Source organism: Onychostoma macrolepis, chromosome 09, assembly GCF_012432095.1.
Source record: "Onychostoma macrolepis isolate SWU-2019 chromosome 09, ASM1243209v1, whole genome shotgun sequence".
NCBI lineage: Eukaryota > Metazoa > Chordata > Actinopteri > Cypriniformes > Cyprinidae > Onychostoma > Onychostoma macrolepis.
The window spans coordinates 15,530,228-15,551,700 of NC_081163.1; the positions used below are offsets into that span (position 1 = coordinate 15,530,228).

General features: G+C 38.7%; 1 protein-coding gene across 1 annotated transcript; it reads right to left on the reverse strand.

Moving 5' to 3' along the window:
• Nucleotides 1-877: 877 nt before the first annotated feature.
• Nucleotides 878-13,780, reverse strand: wars2 (tryptophanyl tRNA synthetase 2, mitochondrial). The gene is given in 7 exon segments (XM_058786074.1): nucleotides 878-1,500; nucleotides 3,072-3,190; nucleotides 3,273-3,355; nucleotides 3,914-3,994; nucleotides 6,452-6,642; nucleotides 6,645-6,708; nucleotides 13,631-13,780. Coding segments are annotated over 7 exon segments (1,092 nt in total). The 5' UTR covers nucleotides 13,736-13,780; the 3' UTR covers nucleotides 878-1,051.
• Between the last annotated feature and the right edge of the window lie 7,693 nt (nucleotides 13,781-21,473).

Sequence of the window (21,473 nt, forward strand, 5' to 3'; positions counted from 1 at the left end):
CATATATCCTTAAATTCAGGAGAATAATGCATGTTTGTGCAGGACATGACGCTGGAAACCTTTTCAATTGCAGTTTAAAGAATCAGAGAAAATGCGGGTAGAGTTAATGATGTTTTCTCATTTCATGATTTATGATGACTTCTTTTAGAATTATTTCAGAGAAAAGAAGTTTATAAAGCCGAAGTCATAAAGCAGGAAATGTTTTTTTTTTTAAGTGAATATATGAAAGACTTCAAACGGAGGATTTGAAATTCTTTCCAATTGAAAATTACATGCATAACTCGTTATTTTAAATATATAACAACGAATCAATTCTGGCCTGTGTATCTTTTATATTTTAGTTATATAGGCTATTTGTTTTTTTGTTTTTGAGAATTTTACATAATACACTTCTGGCTAATTTTTCTTTAAAAGGTAGACAGGAGCATATTAAGTGCATTTAGAAGTTGCATTCCTTTTTTGTTGTTTTCAGGGATAAATGGGTATACAGTCTTGTGTAACATAATAATTAGACTAAGTGCATCAACTCTGAATTCTGGTAATGCATGGAATTTAGTGGCCCTGCCTTATAATTTTACTTTGCCTAATGGACAGACAATCTTGCCACCTCCTCACAGGTACTTTCTTACAAGGGAAATAATAGCGCAATGCAATTAAAACATTATCCTTATACAAGCACAAATTGCTCCATCACTCCATTCGTGCACAGTGCATGTATGAGGTGCCTACTATGTCAACTATAGCAGCCTTGAACAGACTTGGAGTTGGCTAGACTTGCAGTTTCTCCTGCACAGCATGTGTTTGATGAGGCACATGTGAGATTGAAAAGGATTTTGAACTAATGTTATTCATATGACAATATATAAAAAGAAAATTATTTATTTGCTTAAATAAAAAAAATGGACAAAAATACAAAACGAAAACAAACAAAACAGATAAGGATAATCTGTGACAGTGGTGTAATTTACTTACCAAAAGTTTTCACTAGTAAACTGAATGAATCTAAACACAGACAAAGAAGAGTTCATTGCAGTTCACAGTTTATAAATCCTTAATAGAAGCCCACCAGTTTTCTGACTTCGGTCATCACGGGAGCAGCGAGGCTGCGAGCGTTCTCTGCTCCTTTGGCTAACAAACTCTCAAGATGGCCTCTGTCGGCCCTCAGTCTTTGGATCTCCAGCCGAATAGGTTGCAGCTTCTGTACAATAGCCTCGGCCACTACATTCTTGTATTGTCCAGTGTCCATACCTTCAGCCAGCCTGACCACCTCCTCCACGCTCTTTCCAGACACAGCCGCGTGCATGGAGACTAGGTTTGATACACCGGGCCGACTCTCAGGCTCATAAGTCACTTCAGAAGTGAAGTCAGTCACAGCTCTGCGAATCTTAAGGACAATGTCATCAGGCGTATCGGTCAGGAAGACTGTCGCTAACTTTTGGGGGTCTGACTTGGACATCTTAGAAGATGGATCCCTCAGAGATTTCACCTTTCGAGGGCCACCTGAGAGTTAGAAAGCAGGAAAAGTTACAAAAAATTTCAACTGCGCTGAGTGAATATTTCCTATTCACTTCCATTATAATAATTAACTATAATATAATAAAACATATAATTACAATATTATATAAATATATAATTATATAAGCGTTAACTAAGTGTTAAAATAATTTTACTCAAGGACATTTAAACTGATCAAAAGTGACAGTAAGGAGTTTTACAATGTTACAAAAGATTTCTATTTCAAATAAATGCTGTTTAGAAAATTCAAAAGAAAAAAAAAAAAAAAAAAAAATCACCATTTCCACAAAAATATAAATCAGCACATCTGTTTCAAGCACTGATATTAATAAGAATGATAATTAAAGAGGTGAAGAATAATAAAGAATAATATCATAATTTCTAAAGGATCATGTGACACTCAAGACTAGAATAATGCCTGCTGAAAATTCCACTTTGCCAACACAGGAATAGATTACATTTTAAAATATATTAAAATAGAAAACAGTTATTTTAAAAAGTAAAATGTCACTGTATTTTTGAACAAATAAATGCAGCCTTGGTGACACATCCCACAAAAACTATACAATATAAAATGGCATATTAATACCAGTAAGTTACTGACACAAAATAGGAGTCAAATGTTGAATCAGTAACCACTCTGATAGATTTAGTTCAGTAAAGAATTTGTGTTTTTTTTTGTTTGTTTTTTTTAAACTGTTCACCAAATGAACCGGCTCATTTCCACCACTGCCAAAAAGCGATGCAGGAAACATGCTATTTAATATTGATTTCTTTGAAAAGCTTCCTTTACAATACTGCCTAACCATTTCAATACAAAAGTAATCGTAGGATGCAATTTTCGACTTTTTATAAGATACATTTCAGTAAATTAGCATTACATATAGCGACCACTAGTTGCACACTAATCAGATTGAAATGAAGGATCTCAGGAAAGCAGCTGGGTTGTGTAAATATTATTTCTTTGTGGAATCACAACACAGATGGGCTCTAACGGTCAGATCTTTGATTTGGTTTCAGGGCAACAGATATTGTTTGGCTTCTTTAGCTTTGGCTCTTGGATGCAGGCGCAGTCTTCCTTCACATGTAAGAAGAGCGATGTGAACCGGTCCTTTGTGAAGTCACTATAGGGAAACCCCCCAAATCCATTATCACCCCATCACTCAGATAGAGGAGGAAGAGAACACTCCTTTAATCAAAGCGCCATTGCACACATGACTGGTTTCATATTGTGCTTTTATGATGGCGATAATTACAGTGAATGAAAGACTGAAGCTCAAACTGACGATTCAACATGCCAGCCATGTGTGCGCATGACTTTATGTGCAAGGGTACGCTGATGTGTGTGTGTGTGACATACAGCGAGGAAAGCAGGGAGCTGGAGAAGACACTTGAGAGCACTGACTCATTTGTGTGTTCGCTGAATGACACCGAGTAATTTGTCTTACTTTTCCACTTTTCAGGGTTTGCGCTCAGGTGAATCTTTATGAGAAAAACAGGCTGATTAAAACGGGAAGTTAATGTCATGAGGTAAAAATGAAAACTCCCAAACATACTGAGCAGGGCACGAGGCTCTGGGAAGAACTCTCCATACTGGTTGTTAAAGATGCGGGCCAAGTCCTGGGCGAGCTCCAAATGCTGGATCTGGTCCTCCCCTACTGGCACATGTGTGGATCTGCACAACAATAACATCACTCTCTCTCAAACACAAAGCTGGGAATATAACCATGCTAAGAATAAAACACAGCCGTTCGTACTTGTAGAGCAGAATGTCCGCTGCTTGTAACACTGGGTACGTATAAAGCCCCACACTGCCTTCATTCTTCTGCTTGCTCTTCATCTGTAAGGAAAAGAAACGGAGGATTTACCGCTGGACGGACGGTAAATCTGAAGCACCTTTCATTACATCTGGCTGCAGCAGTCTATTTGTTTTCTTATTACAATGAGGTCTAACAACAAGCCCTCTCTCAGTTTCCCACATCGGCTGAATGAAGGAGTTTTGCCACATTAACGCACACAGACAGCATCCAAAGGCCACTTTCCGCCACGTTTCACATGCACTCAGCTGTTGAGTAAACAGCTAGGTGTTTTCCCTGCAGCGGTGGGAGGCTTCTGGCCGAGCTCTCCTTCAGCAGCAATATAAAAGGGTTGTCCTCTCTGGGTGAATCACAGTCATTATCAAGCCCTGTCTCTCCCTGCCAGGTCCGCCCGCCCTCATGACCGGCACAGGAAAAGCCTGTCGCCGTGCCACATGGACAGCAAACAGAGGAGGGAGGCCTGAGCATTTAGACTGGCATGTTACCATCTTCTAGAGGGCTTTAATATATCATACGTCTTTTTATTTAACATATTCTCACAAGTAGATAAAACACAGCAAAAACAAATGTGCTGTAATTACCTTCCATTGAGGCAGGTGCCGTAAACGAGGCATGCTGGTAAGGCAGCCTAGGATCCATGAGAGCTCAGCATGTTCTGAGACCTGCAGAGTAATTATATGATTATTATATGAACGAATCATTTGAAAATCCTTAGTCCGATAAATTTAATTTGGTGCGACAAACATACAGAAACATGGGAATACACAAACCCCTGGATACCTTCATAAATGTGTCAAGATTAATAAGTCTCTTCAGATAATTTAATGTTTTCATGATATGGAAAGTATAGATTGTAAAATTCAGTGTAACTCCCCCAAAACTGATATTTATCATAATTATATTTCGGAATTAATAATTGCAAAATCAATATACGGTTTACCTTGAGAAGTCTATTAAACATCTTTGAGAGTAATGAAAGATGTATATAAATGCTATTACTTTTTACATTATAGCTAAACCACATTTTTAGAGTCATTCAATTTAAACTTTAAACTTTTTTTTTTTTTTTTCCATGATCAACATGAAGTCAAAAAGTACATTTCTAAGAACTTGGCACACCATTAAAAAACTAAAATATTGTTTCTCTTTTTATTGTGGACACATACATATATATATATATATATATATATATATATATGTAACCATCATGCTATCAAATTATCATTACTCTTGATATGCAGAGTGACAGCACTTTACAGGCATCAAACTAGGCATCTTCGTAGCGCCCCTGTGTGGCAGTGAAGAGAACAAGATATCCCTCACCTCCCAACAGGTGCACAGTGGCACAGTATGAAGGCCTTTCTACATCCATACTTTATCACAAGTGCTCAGACTAGTCCTTCTCTTGTTACAAAATCATGTGAAAGAGCTCCTTTGATTGGCATTGTGAAATCTGCACAGTTCCCAAGAGAGTGTGCACGCACACAGACACACACTCAAAAGAAAAACACCCCTCAAAATCGTTCTGCTTCAGAAAATTAAACTTTATGAGCGCTGGCGACATCTCTCATACTCACAAAAGGATTCTGAAGCATCTGACGTAAACCCAGAGAGGAACGAACATAAAACGTGATTTTATGGCACAGCGCTGAAAGAGATATTTATTACAGCTATAGCTAATCTACATGTGAGGGTAAGACAGCGGATATGAAGTTGACTGAGGGATCACGGCAGAAAATCTGATATAGTGGTGGTGGATATCTTAGATGACTTCATATGTCAGATTTGTGCAATCAACTGAGACACAGAAATAGTAAGTGAAACAATAGAGCATTAAATCTAAATTGATTATTCCTCAGACACATACGTGAAAAGAAGTTTAAAGGAAGTGTGAAAAAGGGTCATATTTGTTTAGATTTACGCACACGAGTCTGCCAGAAACGTACATATAAATTTCTCTGTTGTGTGGATGTTATTCTGGTAAAAGGGTTTCTAGTGCAATACGTCCCAAACACACATACAGCTATAACACGAAGCACTATAGTTAAGATCCGACTGATTTTAGCTTGTCACCATTTTTTCAATGAAGTCAAGTGTTTTCCTTGGGCCAGGGTATTATTTTAACATGTGGAACAGTCTTGAGCTCGTATGGTCGATGGGAGGTCTTCAGTCCTGCCAAGATATGTGGCATGAAGTTAAAATGGAATAAAATCAGGGGAGTGTGTGTGTGTGTGTGTGTGTGTGTGTGCGCAGGTTTTCACATGCTCGCTGTAAAGTTTCAGTGAGAAAACACAAAATCCTGACACACTTACACTCTGCTGCACAACACACACAAACACACACAGTTGAAAGCATATCAGGTGGCTGAGAGGAAGAACATGTCCACACTTATTATAGTTACCCTTCAAAAGTTGCTCAATTCGAGAGAAAATGTGCTGGACAGCTAGAGAGTTGCTGCGTACAGTAAAATCTATTATTATCCTCCTCTTTCTGCTTCATGTGGTTGCTTTGAAGTGAACCGTGAAAACGAATCTGTGTGTTTTCCCCATCCTGAGAATTTGTAGAGATAGGAATCAGTTTGGTAAAATAAGCATTTAAAGCTAGCCTCGATTAAATAAATATTTGGCAATGGAAAATGTGTTTTAGCTTACTGCCAGTAGTTCAGCCCAATAAAATGACCAGACGCCTATTTAGAATGAGACTTTTGAAGTTATTTGAAAGGTGCCTTTGACAATGTTTAGGCAGAAAGGTTGAATAAAGATGCGCACACTTTAAAACTATAATACTAGAAGCATTTTGGGATAGATCATGTCATCCTAAATCTGCATTTCTCTCTTTCTGATGTGGAAGACAAAAAACAAACAAAAAAAATTTGGTGGTTTTTGTCCTCGCAATGAAAGTGTTGCTTTGGACCCCACTGGCTTTCTTTGTGTGACCAAAAACAGTTCATTCAAATTTTCTTATGAGTTCAGCAGAAGAAAGAAGATCATACAGGTTTGGAACAACATGAGTGTGAGAAAATGATGACTAAATATTCATATTTGAGTAAACAATCCTTAATTAAGGTTATTTAATATATGTTGCATACTTCAAAAGAAAGTCTTCAAGGCAGAACTCACTTGAGACTGCTGGAAAAGGATGGAGCGAGTCGGGTCTATGCCACAGGCCAACAGACTGGCGGCCATGTTCAGGATGTTTTCTCTGAGCATCTGAGGGTCCTGAGGCTGGGTGATGGAATGAAGGTCTACGATGCTGTACATGACTGTACTGTACTCGTCCTGCAGGGCCACCCAGCTCTCTAGAGCCCCAGATAATTCCCCAAGTGAGGAACACCTGTGGGTTGGATTCCTGAGAAAACCTGTGCTTCGGGGAGGCTCTGTAAAGAAAAAGAGAGAGGTCTGAGACAAAATCTGTTAGTAACAAAGACAAACATTCAAACAAAGGAGGGCATAAAATTGAAGGCAAAGAAAGTTGGTGGTGTGCGTACAGCCAGAAAGGAGACGCCCTACGCAGTTTTATGAATGTTATCAAAGCGATAAATCCAAGGCACGATTCACACTAACAGAGCACCCTACCGGGTGAGAGAGTGCTAGAGCGGAACTGCTCCACAGCCAATGAAAACACTCCACAGTTCACATCCAGCCAATAGCAGCTATTAAGAGCAATACAGTCGTGGAATCACAATCACAGTAGTGGTCCTGCCCAAAACAGCAACAGAAGAAAGCAGTGCAACCTATAAACCTATAAAGTATATTAAAGATTGGGAAGAATAAAACAAAGGGGTCATTTTTAAATGTTTGGACTGAGAAGGAAGCCCACTACTCTTTAGTCTTTAAAAAAAAAAAAAAAAGAGAGATATTCATGCCCACTGATTGCTTGACAAATACTGACAAAACTTCCACACTTCAGATTCAAAACTTACAAATTTCCATTTCCATACGTCAACTTCCAAACAACTTACTACAACCGCCAAATAATCTTTGTACTTCATAAAAAGGTTAACTTTGCAGCATAAAAACATTCAAAACGGGGAAAACACACTTACATGAAAAGAGCCATGAACACCTGCATGGGTATGTATGAGGTGACTTACTTTGGGGCCCATATACAATCTGAGATCTATGGCTGATCTGAAATCAGTCTGGCTTCAGGGAAGCCTATAGCCAGGGGAATAGAATCACTGATCCAAAGTCATTAGCTAGTTATAGGAAAGGAGCAGGCTCCTTATGCCATTACTGGGTGAGTAATTGCAGTGCAGTGGCCCGAATGCACAGGGCCTCTCTGAGGTGTCAGAAGTGATTTGGGGCAGAACGGAGCCTGGTTCATGTGTGTTCTCACCTTGCGTTGTTCCCCTCTTCCCCTCCGGCCGATCATTAACCATCCAGACATGGTAATAGTGTCATTTGAGACAATCACACATAAGCTGAAACAACACTAGGCCCAACTACCGAAGGAATAATCAACCTATCGCACCTCCCATCTACCGACAAGAAGGAATGTCTGAAAAATCAGATTTTTTATATCAATTTTTTTGGCGGCTGGTGTGATAATGGGGGAATTTTATTCAGGAGGTACATTACATAGTAACCTTAGAAATGCCCATTTCAATGTCATTCTTCATTATTTATTAGGGTGTAGCTATGGTTTTAACATTGATAGGGACATTTTACAGTAAATCCAAAACCTTTATTTATATGTTTAATTTATATGTTCGGTGTTTATACATATGAGGGTTTATTTCGCTGTGTTGATGCCATAAAAAATAATACAAAACAAATACAAGCACCTTTTTTACTTCCTTATTTAGTCTAAAGTCAAATGAAAAGGCCTATGCTTTCAAATGTAAATTTGATTTCATAAAATAATCTCAAATATACAAGCCTTGATGTGTCAAGAATAAGCAATGCTTATGTCACACAGATGTTAGACAGCATCCATGTTAATGTATAAAGTGAAATGAAATACTTTATTTTACATATGAAATAATGACATACACTCTTCCATTCTCACCTGCATTAATTGCTCGGTTTTTCTTTTACTCAGATTCACTGGGACTTGCTCGCTCTCCTCAGCTGTCCCACCAGCACAAACTATTTCTTGATGACACCTGGCAGAAGCAGCAACTTCTCTCCTAATTTTTTACACTGACAAATGCAACACTGTTGCACCACAGTGCAGCAAAGTAGCAAAAAAATTCCTCCGTGTCTACCATATGGAGTAGACATTAAACCGTATGTGTGTGTGCACAAGCTGATAGAGTTACACAGTACACCTACAATCCCTGTTCCTACACTCATGTAGGCACTTTGTAGGAGTATTTAATTGTAAGACTATCTGTGTGTGTTCCAGTTGGTGTAGGATTGAGTAAGTAAGTCTAGAAACAACTAAATACATGGAGGTCAGGAGGATGTCAGGTCATTACATCTCAAGTGGTCCAAAAATGGTAAAAGTTCTGCATGTGAAATAAAGTACAATAAAATAGAAACTGAAAAGAGAACTTTAAAAGCACAAGCAACCTCCATTTGACCATTTGAGATGGATTGACCCTTTTGTATCAACACAGTGAAAAACAGAAGCTAGGCTATGCAAAATTCAGCTCCAGGGCTACCATGAGACAGAATGACAACACTTGAATCTTCGTTGCAAACATATTATATGTGAAAACAATATTTTACATTTTGCAAAGTGCCATGCTCAGACAAGATTTGTTGTGAGAAATTATGTTTTTTTTTTAAGCCAGTGGTTTTCAAATGGGGTCACATACAGCAGAGAAAAAAAAAAAAGATAAATGCAAATGATAACATGCAACTAATATAATTAGCTTATCAGAGTTTAAAACACTTTTCATATTTTTTTGTTGTTGTTGTGTATCCAAAATCAAAAACTACATATTTTTTGGGTAAGGGACTGACACAATGAGCATGTAATTACAACTGGCCATTCAGATTTAATTAAGTTCTCAGCTCATTTGAGCTCTTTAAACTCAAAATCAGTACTATACATGAAGAAACGATAAGGACCCTATAGAGCCATCCATAGCTGAACTCCTGGAACATCCTGGCAGAGACGCCCATCTTTGCATGCCAATTCCAACACTGCCTTTCACCACCCTTTATGGTTCTGCAGGAAAGCATCAGCAGCTCAGTAAATGTGGAGAAGCTCTCCACAGGAGCTGATATCAGAGAGGGAGCATGAGGCCAGTTCTGAACGGCACCTCTGACCCTCCCGCCCCAGTCCATTTGTCCCCCACTAAGCTTCAGACACACAGAACCTACTGTTACGGTGTCTATCAGCATCGCCTCACTCACCCTATTAAAACAGACATCACGCTGAACAGCAGAACACATGCCTTAATCCTGCCACTCTCTGCTGGGCTACCAACAAAGCCCTGCTTTGGTGAAGTGTAGAGCAGAAAATCATTTTTTATGCACCTTCCCCTGCCCGAGACGGTGGGGAATGTGTGTTTTTGCTGTACCGAAACACACACAGCTTGAAGCAAAGTGCGAACGGCCGAAAATAAAACAGGAACGAGACCCGATTCGAGGGGAAAACACATTAGAGAAAGCGCGAGTGACAAAGCCAAAAAAGCAGTGAAAGAATAAGCAGGAGACAGAGCAAAAGAAGAGGTATTTGTGGGGAGGAGGGCGGCGTACAGGAGGTGCCAGGGGGCCAGGAGACGGAGCGTTTGATTAAATCTGCGGTTGACGTTTCGGACAGGTGAGATTGATGAGGTTCCTCTACGCTTCACACTGTGCGGAGAGCGCAGGGAGAGGAACAGAAACACGCAGTGTGGAGAGCCAGGGCTGGGGGCCCTCTCACACCGTGGGGTCCCCGGCCTGATTAATGGGGCTGGAGTCCCTTCAAAAACAGCGCTCCCAGCAGAAAGGGCCGCACCGTGCTCCAAAAATAACCAGGACGGGACAGCCGCTGCACTACGGACTGCGGCTTGGAGGCCAAACCCTGAACCGTTTAGGACCAATCGCTTTTGTTTCACTACAATCCTCCCTCTGCTGATCGCATTACATATTAAAAGATAGGTTACGCTTAGTCTGACATGAAATATAATTATTTGCAAGCTGCACAGAAAAGCCTGCCGAAATCTCAAACCAAAACCCAACGCCTGGCACGCAGAATGATAAATGTCTTGCATGGATTATATTGCGATATTTGGATACTCTATATAAACTACACTAAGCAAATAAAGGACAAAGCCACTTCTGCCTTTTTCCCTTTTGAGCCTCGACAGGAAAAAAACGGAGGCGCTAGCCTACTAATGACAAATTAAACACATAAAAGTCACAACGAAGCAGAAATAACCTGCACACACCTCATAAATTTATCAATGTGTAATTATGGTAACACTCAGGAACTCCTGAGCCAGAGTTTTTTCCTTGTTCCCTCTAATTTCCTCCAGCGCTGACTGTTGGTTTGAGCGGAACCCAGAAGCTCGATACCAGATAGTGGGTGCAATTCAATTAACTACGTCAGATTTTCGGTAACCGTAAATCTACAGGGTTTGGTGCAAAAAAAAGATTGATAGGATTTACTTTAAAACAATATTCACTCAGAAACCTCTAGTAAATTTCACAAACACATTGAATTAAATTTTGAAGTAGAAAAGATTCAAAATAAAAAAATTTCCAAAAACATGCTCCAATTATCTCATTAACTTGAAAAACTATTTTTCAAAGCGCAGCATTACTCTAAAGGAATTTAGAGCCAAAATACACTAAATTATCCAAAAAATTATGAGCGCTTGAGGGGTCTGGAGGAGTTATTCAGCATATATTACGTTCATCCTTCAGAATGATTAACCGAATTACACAGCGGAGTGTGAAATAAAGTGCTTAGCTGACATGTAAAAACAAATCGTCTAATTAATAAATACAATCAGGCCCGGCTCATGTGCGCCTGCTTTCCTACGGTTTCCTCTCCGGGCGGCTCTGGGAGTAGGTTTAATGGTTTTAGCTGACATGAGAGTTAGAGCATTTAGACCTGAAGGAGAATTAAGAGCCGTTTCCTTTTTGTGCAACACGAGGCTGAGATGACTGATATCAGCCATTAAGACCACAGGCGATTAAGGGCCGGATAGGGAGCGTCATGTTTTATAACGCAGCTTGGAGCGAGGGCCCACTGCATCCTGCTGCCTCATGCTGCAACGTATGGAAGGATAATCAGGGAAGTTTCAGGATGTGATCGGAACAAAAGCTTAAAACTGACATGAGTTTTATTGTCTAAACAACTGCGTAAAACACTTACACAACAGGGGTATTTCAACAGCTCCAGAAACAGAACAAGAGTTTTCAACACAGAGTGAAAGGTTAATGCTGAATTTATTTTGCATTTGCTTGCTGAATCTTGCTGGTTTTGGTGGTGAGAAAATCTAAGCACCTAACATGCTAATTTTATCCACTTGCCACTATTTGACACGTTTCATAATATATCATAATATTTATTTATAGGCATGGATTTCATTCTCTCACTTATACTTGGACAGAAAAATCTGTGCTCATCTTTTCACACTGCAGCTAAATGACTTGTCATAACCCTTTCTTTGCCAAAAAATATGCTCCATGTTTTGACGTACATCACACCTAGCAGCATTGTGAACGTCCAGATTAGCACGCAGTGCCTGACATTTGGAGAAAATTAAAACAAATGAAAACCAACACCTCATTTCAAATGTTGTTGCTGGTAATAAAGGACTGCTGGGATGGTTTTGACGTCTTTCTGTAACCTCACTCCCACAGTCGCAGCACTCTGCACTTTAGCGTCCCAAACGACACACTGCCTGTAGTTAACAAAACAGAGACTGCCTGCCAGCGGTGGACGCACATTCCTACACGGCAAGTGTGCTGAAGCCATCAAATAAAACCGGGTTGTCAATCAAGTCAAGGCAGTGGGGGCTTCGCATGCTCTGTAAAAGGCTCACTAGTTATAATTTACTGTGCTCAGGTCCAGTTAGCATTACATACACTCAGGGAATTGCACTGTTAATTAACAGTTTCTTTACATACTCTGGTTCACTTTAAAAGCCGGAATTTCAATATGTATAAAGGGCTGTGATGGCTGTTATAAATAGTGTCATTTTAGGATGGTTTATAACAGGGAGACATGGCTAATTGAGCAAGAATGAGCAGGTGAGCTTTGCAATGAGGGCCAAGATAATCCAAATATAAAAGGTTTCATTTTTAATAAAATAGTTATATTAATAACAACAAGTTGTTCTGGAAATGTTCTATGTCACTTACCCATTTCCATAAGCATTAAAATATTCCAAGAACATTTCTGTCTATTGGCAAATCACATATCTACACAGTAAAATTCAAATGCTTAAAGTGAGGCAATCTTAGTTGTGTAGTAATCATACAAATATTGTTTAGCAAAAGTAAAAAAATTTGATAAAAATCATATTCTCCAGAACTCATATGCCAAGCCACAGAGACAAGGACTGTCCAGTAAGAAATGTCTGAAAAAAAATGTCATCTAAATTTTTATTCTTTTCTTTTACGATTTTCATGATTTAACCTGATGCTACTTTTATGATGAACTTTCAGCACAAGGAAGACAAATTTACACAAAAATTGTGTTCTACTCCTCTCTGGACATATTTTATAAATACAAGTGATGTAATCTTCAACTGAATTACATATCAATTTTCATACTGTATCCTGCAATTCAAATACCAAACCTCATTATCTTAAGTCTTTGGCATAAAGGAATTCATTAACTTTTAAACTCATCAAACTCCAATGTTTTTTTACAGAATGAGAATAAAATTAGATCATCTGAAATATTATTACAATTTAAAATTGTTTTAAAAATGTTCTAACATGTTTTAAAATGCAATTGTTTCGTGTGATGGAAATGCTGAATTTTCATATCTCACAACATATCACTACCCTTTTAAAGCTACAAATCTGCAGCACAGCAGAACCTAATTTCCTCACAGATAATCACGTCAAGATGCTTAACTGCATGTTACAGCTAAACAAATTAAACTGCCACCTAACATCAAGCTATACTTGACATTAATAAGCTTTAACAACTATGCACTCGCAACAATGTCACAAGCAATTGCAAAGGCTCTTTAAACAACGCCGTTATTTGCACTCTATTAGCCTATATCTGAAAATACTGTAAAGACTAATGTAATGTGTTTAGATTGAAAATTAGGGCTGTCGGATACCTTCAATGTATTACAGAAGGTTTCCACTGAAGGTGATCCATGTAACATATCCTCCGTAAAGCTGCCAAACTGGCAAATAATAAAATGGTAAAAAGAGAACCTTTCTTACCGTCGTTCTCGTCGCTTTCCCAGCTTTAAATAATCTTCTGTGGGAATTACTCTTATGAATAAAACGCAAGACAGATTTCACGTTACATCTCATGGAGAGCGCCATCTTACTTATTCATAAACACAGGCGTACGGTGTCCAACAAGGGACATGCGGCCAAAACACACACTCAGGGCAGCAGCTCAAGCTTAACTTAAAAGGAACTGCCCATGAAATTGCCACCTCTGCAAAAATATTTTGTACCATAGCAAAATCTCATTCCTTTTTTAATGAATTTCGAATAAATAAATACAAGAGATTTTTTTTCCCCAATAGGCTACAAAGGAAGTGAATGGTAAAACTGAGGCTGCCATTCTACCACAGAAGAAACTGAAAATAAACAATAACATAATTGTTATAGTTAAGTAGGCTATCCCATTAAAACCAGCCTCACACTTAATCCTTCCTTTACATTGCAAAAGCATGAATGCTTGATTGTGTCTGTGTCTCATAACCTGAGCAACCTACTTAGACAGCATTTATGTTTATTATTAAAACATACCAACGCTTAAATATGTCACTAGCCTACTGCACATAAACTCACTGTTTTGAGACAGAAAAAAGTATCACAGTCCAACTCCAGCATTTCATTTTACGTAATTATTGACCCCCTGGTTTTTCTAACAGATGTTTAAAAAAAGTACAAACAGTTCTCTGTTTTGCAGCGTTTCAGACTTCTTTAACCACATCTGCAGCTGATTAATCTCACCTTTGCATCTGGTTGTATTCTCACACATATTCTATATTCAAGACTGTCTCCTGCGGCACTGTGCGCTGTAACACATAGACCGTGATCAAGCAGCATGTCTATACCAAAACCTCACTTTATGTTTGCATCATGCTGCATGATTCTCGCTCTCTCTGTTGGCTGTTAGTGCCTTTGGCATCTGTTTCCTGACCACCCAGTTGCATTGCATTGTTTTGCACCCCTGTGAAGAGGAATTCTCATTATATCATGACGATGATGATATTTCTCTCTCTATTCCTAAAAATATTAAAGGTGGTTTTACTACAACATTTCATTAAAGCCCCACTTCATTTCTTCTTTTAATGGACTGCAGCAAAATAAAAAGTTTGTGGTGTTTGGAAAAACCACTTATGCTTACATTTGACATTTTGTGTGTGTGATTGAGTATGTGTGACAGAAAGAGAAGGATGGAGAGACAGAGAGAGAAAGAGAGCAAAGCAGGGTGGGTATGCAGAGACTGAACTGGCAGCACCCCACTGTGATAGACTTTAGGAAAATAATATGTGGCTAATCTCTGTGTTTGAGTGTGTGTGGTCCATGAATAACATCTCCAACTTTACTGAGGTTCCTTTGTTTTACAAAAAGAATATCAGTTTATTTATATTTTTAAGCAATGGATAATCCAAATAAATGTAGCTTCAATAGAGTGTAGCCAAAAAACAGCACTTCTGATTTATTCAAAGTTACATTTATGATGCATTTATTTAAATAATGGTACAAAAACACGTGCTGTAGGAACTCGCTATAGAACCCAAAAACTGCCTCCTTTTTAATTCATAAATTGGAAATTGAATTGAAATTGTCTCATAAAAAAGTTGAATTAGGATGACAGGAAGAGAAATGTAATGGAAGTAGCGTCAAATAATTTCTTTCACATCTGAGTGAAATGGAATCAAAAAAGAAAAAACATAGGACAGGGACGTGGTTCTATGTTTTTTGATAGAGGCAGATTTGAATAGTCATACATCACTAGAGAGAAGTTTTCACAAGAGGATTGTAAAAAAAAAAAAAAAACAAGCTCAAAAATTGTTACATGAATGAATTGTTCACAATAAGATCAATAACATTAGAAGGGGAAAAAAAGGCTTTTAAACCTTAAAGAAACTTTTTCTCTCAACTCTTTTCTCTTTCTCTTTTTTAAATCTGTTTCCTTACATTTAAAATCAATTCTGAATTCCGTTGGCAATCCCATTTCAATTCACTGTTTTTCAGAAGGGGTGCATAGCCCTGCTATAAACTGTCAAAAATCGTTGTTCCCATATTTATTGCATGCAAGGCCTGTCTGCTGTGTGAATGTCGACCTCTTTCATCGCCCTCCCTGATCACTAATTGTTCATCTCCTCACCACACATTTATCTGCACAACCACCCTCATAGGTCTGTTCTAAAAAGCCTGGCCAAGTTTCAAGTAATAGAACCAGGGCCTATTGACTGCCCCTGATGTGCTGTGGAGAGAATGGGCAGGGTGGCTGTAACCAACAGCCCACCTGTGATAATATATAGAGGCAGGGGGCCATGGCCCACCACGGGGCAAGGCTATGAGGGCACGGGCCTGGGGAACGCAGGGACTGGGCCTGGGCCTCAGCCTGCATCAATAGCTCCCTGACACGCCAGCATCCTGACACTGACAGACAGGCCTTCCCCTCTGACACTGAGCCCACGGGGCGCCTGCCACCCAAGTCGATGGATGGATGGATGAATTGATGAGAAGATGGATAGGTAGATGGATGGCTTGGCTAGTTAAATAACAGTTCCATTTAATTGAAGAGTCCTAAAGAGCGCTTTTGGAAATTTCCATGTATTTTAATTATTTTTCTCCCCCCTACTTTGGTCCGTTAAGGAAAATAAACAGCTGGTGAGAAGTATTTTGTGTAAAGCAATGTTTGCTCCTGAGAGGAGAGTCTGGTTTCCATTACAGCAATGCCATCATGTCTGAATAGCCTGCAGCAGCGAGCGAGACGGTAGTCCAAGCAGACCGGGCCGGACTTTGGGTGGGCTATAATGGAGTTATCTCTTTCACTGTTCTTCCTCAAGAATGCCACAGCTCCGTTCGCTGAGACCCGAGGCTTCACGTTAAGCACAGGCCACCAGACGTCCTTCTCAGCTGTGGGGAACATGTGCTGTGGTCCTCTTGCCTGTCAGAGGGAAATGCGTGACTGTTTTCGAACAGGCAGGGAAGCAGCCAGCCGTGTGTGTCTGTGTGGTGCTGAGGTGGGAGGGGGTCGTCCCTCAGGAGGGATGTGTTTCAGCACCTTGTCTCCTTCTCTGTTATAGCGCTGACAGAACAGGAGGGAAAGAGTGACGGGGGTGGAGAAAGGGTCTCTGCTCTCTCACTCCCATCTGCTGTCTTCACTCTCCCGCTATCATACAGTAAAGCACGAGTGTGGGGTCAAAGATCACGGTTAAGGTCATGAGCTCGGAGAAGTTAAACTACAAATAATACAGTGGCATTTTGATCTTGTCTAATAGAGACTCGTGCACATAACTGAACATTTTAAACTACCATTCATAAGTTTGTATTTGGTTAGATGATTGAATGTTTTTGAAAGAAGTCTCTTATGCTCACCAAGGCTGCATTTATTTGATCAGAAATACAGTAAAGCAACAATATTGTGAAAATTTAAAATAATTGTTCTCTGTTTTAATATATTTTAAAATGTAGCCATTAAATGCAGCCATTACTCCAGTCTTCAGTGTCACATGATCCTTCGGAAATCATTCTAATTTGCTGATTTGGTGCTCAAGAAACATTTCTTATTACTGTTAATGTTGAAAACAGATGTGCTGCCTAATAATTTTCTGGAAACTGTTATCATTTTTTTTTTCGTGATTGTTTGATGAAAAGCTCTCACAGCATTTATTCAAAATAGAAATCTTTTATAAAATTGAACTCTGTCTTAACTCTTACTTTTGCTCAGGTTAATGCATCCTTGCCGAATTAAGTATTCATTTCTTTTAAAAAAAAAAAATCTTAATGACCGAAGATTTTGAATTTGCAGTGTACATTTGATATTATTTGTGACTTTGTGACCATCCACTTACAGCAAATTTTGAACATCAGAAGATATCGGGTGGCTTCCGTGACAGAGATCGCAAAAAAAAAGAAAATTACATGCTTTTGATTAGATGTCACATACAATAAATTGACAAGTTGCATTTAGGACCAACTTTTTTTTTTTCATTATTTTTTAGGTTTGATGATTGCATGGTAATTATTGGAATAATGATTTCCAGCTCTTCGCATCCATAATGATGTATATCAGAACGCTACTACTGGAAAAATGAGACTTTTCCTAATTTGACCACAGAAAAACACTGGTTATAAGTGGATGGACATTATTATTGTGGTCTCCTTTTGATGGAAACAAAATAATTGCTTATTTAAATGGAAATTTCACCCTAGTATATCCAAAATGACCCTCATGTTCTAAACCACTATTTTTTTTTTTCAGTAGGAAAGCAATTGTTTTAGCTTATATGTCACTTTCTTTCCTTCTTTCACACATAACATGATTGTACTGGTTCCTGTACTTCCTGACTCATGCAGCACAAACTGGTGGCAGATTCTGAATAGACCAGAGAGATTTGATTTATTTTGACAGTGCATGCAGCTCTTTGATGATTAAATCATTTATTGATTCATGCATCATTACATTAGGCAATGCTAATAGCACCATTACACTTCATGCTTAGCAAACTGATGAATGAAATGCAAATGTGATACTTCATAAGATGAGAAAAGTTATATTTAAAAGGGGAAGGAGCTACAGCTGTCGTTATAGGTGTTGCTGCTGTGAAGTAAGAGAAAGAAGGGGAGAGAAAAACAGACTGGAGAAAGGAGGCACCGTAACATCGGAGCAGGACTCTGATTATATCCAGATAGCTTGGTTTCACCACCGTGCATCATTACAAATGTGCCCGTCTTCTGAATCTACTTTCACATACACGCACTGCTCTATGCAGTACATTATGAAGCATGCGTCAATGTGTGTGTGTGCCCCTTTTAGGCTCTGCTGCTGTCAGCACGCTACTCTTCAGAATATGTAAAGGGTATCACTTTACAGTGAAGTCACAGGCCTGGAACCTCCTCCCTCTAGCTGCAGCAAACCCTGTAATTTCTGTTTGCATCTTATTTCAGCGTAATCTCTTTACATTCTTCACGGGAAAGACAAAGCTGCTGTTGTTAAATGGGGGGAGACCTCAGTATCTTAAAGATGAAGGTATGGAGAGAGTTAAAGTGTACAGTATGTCTCAGTTTAAGGAGGATTTACAGAGTATGAACAGAATCAAGGAAACAGATACACAGTAGCTGCCGTCCACCTTGTGGTGACAAGTGTAGACTGGCTACTGAAATTCAGAGAAGACACTGTCCACATTATAATTTGCTGCTAAACTGTCATAATTCCAAATGTACAGGAAATACCATGACTGCAGGCGACACAAAATCACTGAGCCCAAAATAGAAGCACCAGTATTCTTTGGGTTTGTGACTCTTGACTTTGTGATGCAAGAAAATTAGCTGGTTCAGTGACACACAAGGGCGACGACAAAAACTTCTTTGAGCGTTTGCATGTGATTAGAAACATAATTAAAATGTACAATACGTGGCTCTGAGAAAAAGCAGGATCTGTTGGCTGGTTTACGGCCTGTTGGTTTACAGCTGTTTTCCTGAATAATTAAGCCAGGAGAAAGCCAGCCGTACCCCCCACAGCTGGAATCTTTTTTCATATCCTAAAGACGGCTGTCCGAAGATTAACACTAATTTAATAGAAACCATAAACATCTCAGATGGATAAGTAAATAGTCGTTTGACGGGCAGTGACAGATAATGCAGCACTAATCATTTTCTAGTAGTTTTATTTGTGTTCATTTCTATAAAGTTTTCGCTGTAATGATGATAAATATATATTTGAAAGAAATACCTGGGCTGTACAATTATTTTGGTTTATCTTTGATTTATCTACATATTTAATATTAATATAAAATATATAAAATACATATGTTTCTTTGGCATACAAAAAATAAAAGCAACAAATTTCATAAAATAAATAACAATATTTTTGAAAAATACATTTCAGAACTGAGAAAGTCTTGCAGTGTGCTAGTCAAGAGGCTTTCTATGTTGGATATTTGATCTTAAAGCATAAAAACTAAATTTACATTTCCAAACAACTATTTCATATTAGCTTACCTGAACATTTTTACAGCTGGTTTTTAATTTTGTTTAAAGATCATGTCAGCTTGTGCCCAGAACCAGCTGGTTATGATAGCTCAGACCATTAACTGAAAATATGAGGCCAACATTTCCGTGCCAATCTGAATATGTATATTTTTTTCCACATTAATGAAATGACTATGTTTATTCAACTTCCAAGCTTTTTTGCTGCACATGAAGGTTAAATGACTGTTATACAATGAAATCAAAGGTGTGAGCTACTGTGGGCTTAGGAGCAAACACTAACAACTTTCAAAGTGTCAAAATTGCAGTTTCTTGGAGACACTAATATTAGGAAGCATGCTGAGTAATAAAAGGCAAGGTAATATAAATGGGGGGAAAAATGCCTTGGAACATTCAATTCAGTTTGTGTTGAATGAAATTAAGTTGTAACAGCACCAGTCATACATAATTACCATCATGCTGAGGAAAAAATATAAAGATTCACAGAACCAAAATATTTTAAAGTAAGAAAGTCGTACATGTATCTTAGTTCATAATGTAATTTGTGATCATGTTAATGACCAGATGGGAAAGGCTGTAGCACTATCCAGTGTAGGCTACTTAAAAAGGCACTGTATCTATAGATCTACATTTGACACAAATGTGAAATTAAGGAACATTTATTTAAATTAATTAATTTAAATGAATATGGTACTTTAAAAATCTTAAAATGTTCATAAAAACTATTTTTTAGACATTTATTCAACTAAAATAAATAAATAAATATAAATTGAACATTTGCACAAATCGACAAAGAAACGTTGAAAGTTCACGTATTAAGTTGACCTGCAGGTGTAGACTAGATGTTGTCTGTTCAGTTATAAAAACGAACTACAAAATAAAAACAACACGAATATATTACAGTTAACTTATTATTTTCTGAACAGAGATTATTAAACTACCAGCGATTTTAAGATCCACGCGAGCACTGTTTAAGCAAATTGTATGTTGACGTCTTAATTTGAAAATAAAGAGAAAAGTAGCACATTGTGAAAAGTAGCCTAATAATCAGGCCAAATCTGTCAAACGGACTCGCTTTTGCGTTTAAAATCCTGGTAAACAGCTCGAAGGTCGTGGGTCAGTTGCGTGATCATAGGTCACCCTCTAGTGGAGAGACCGCAGAGTGTCAGAACGAACCCTCAATCAGTCAACGAACGCAGAGCAAACACGGACGAACAATTAGGATCTTGCAGTAAGTTAACTAACCGTAAGAGCACTGATAGGGACGGGGCATATAATGAAGGGCATTTAGAGCGCATTGCACGGGTGAATGAGCCGGCTAATGGAAATGATAGACATGATTAGCCTTTAATGTGCGCTGAATGAGGGGATCGGGTATCATAGGCACTGCAAAGACAGCACGGAGAAGGTGCATTTATGGGGCACTACATCTGTGCATCAGCATCCTAATGAAAACGAGCTTCATTCCTGAGCAATCAAGACCCTCAAGGCAGAAAACAGGCCGCGCACTGCGGAGGCGCGCGCAAAAGTGGCCAGCGTTACCGTGGAAACCGAATACTCAGCATGTAAATAATGTGATCTATCGATGCCATCTGGAAAAGATTGGGTTTGGGTGCCTTAACCGCCTCTCTACCGATATGCGAGGGGGATCCATTACCATATTTATTTGTACTGCTAAACTTAGTCCGCGAATGGGATTATGTAGTGGTGGATTGAGAGTAGATCCTAAACAAACACATATATTAAAGCAGGATTTGGAGTATAACCTGAACAATAATGGATTTACAAGACAAGAGGGTTTTCCCCCTTTTTCATAAGCTCTCCATTTTTCAAAAATTGAATCCAGACTTTTTGGGGGTGAGCCTTTTTGCTATGAGAG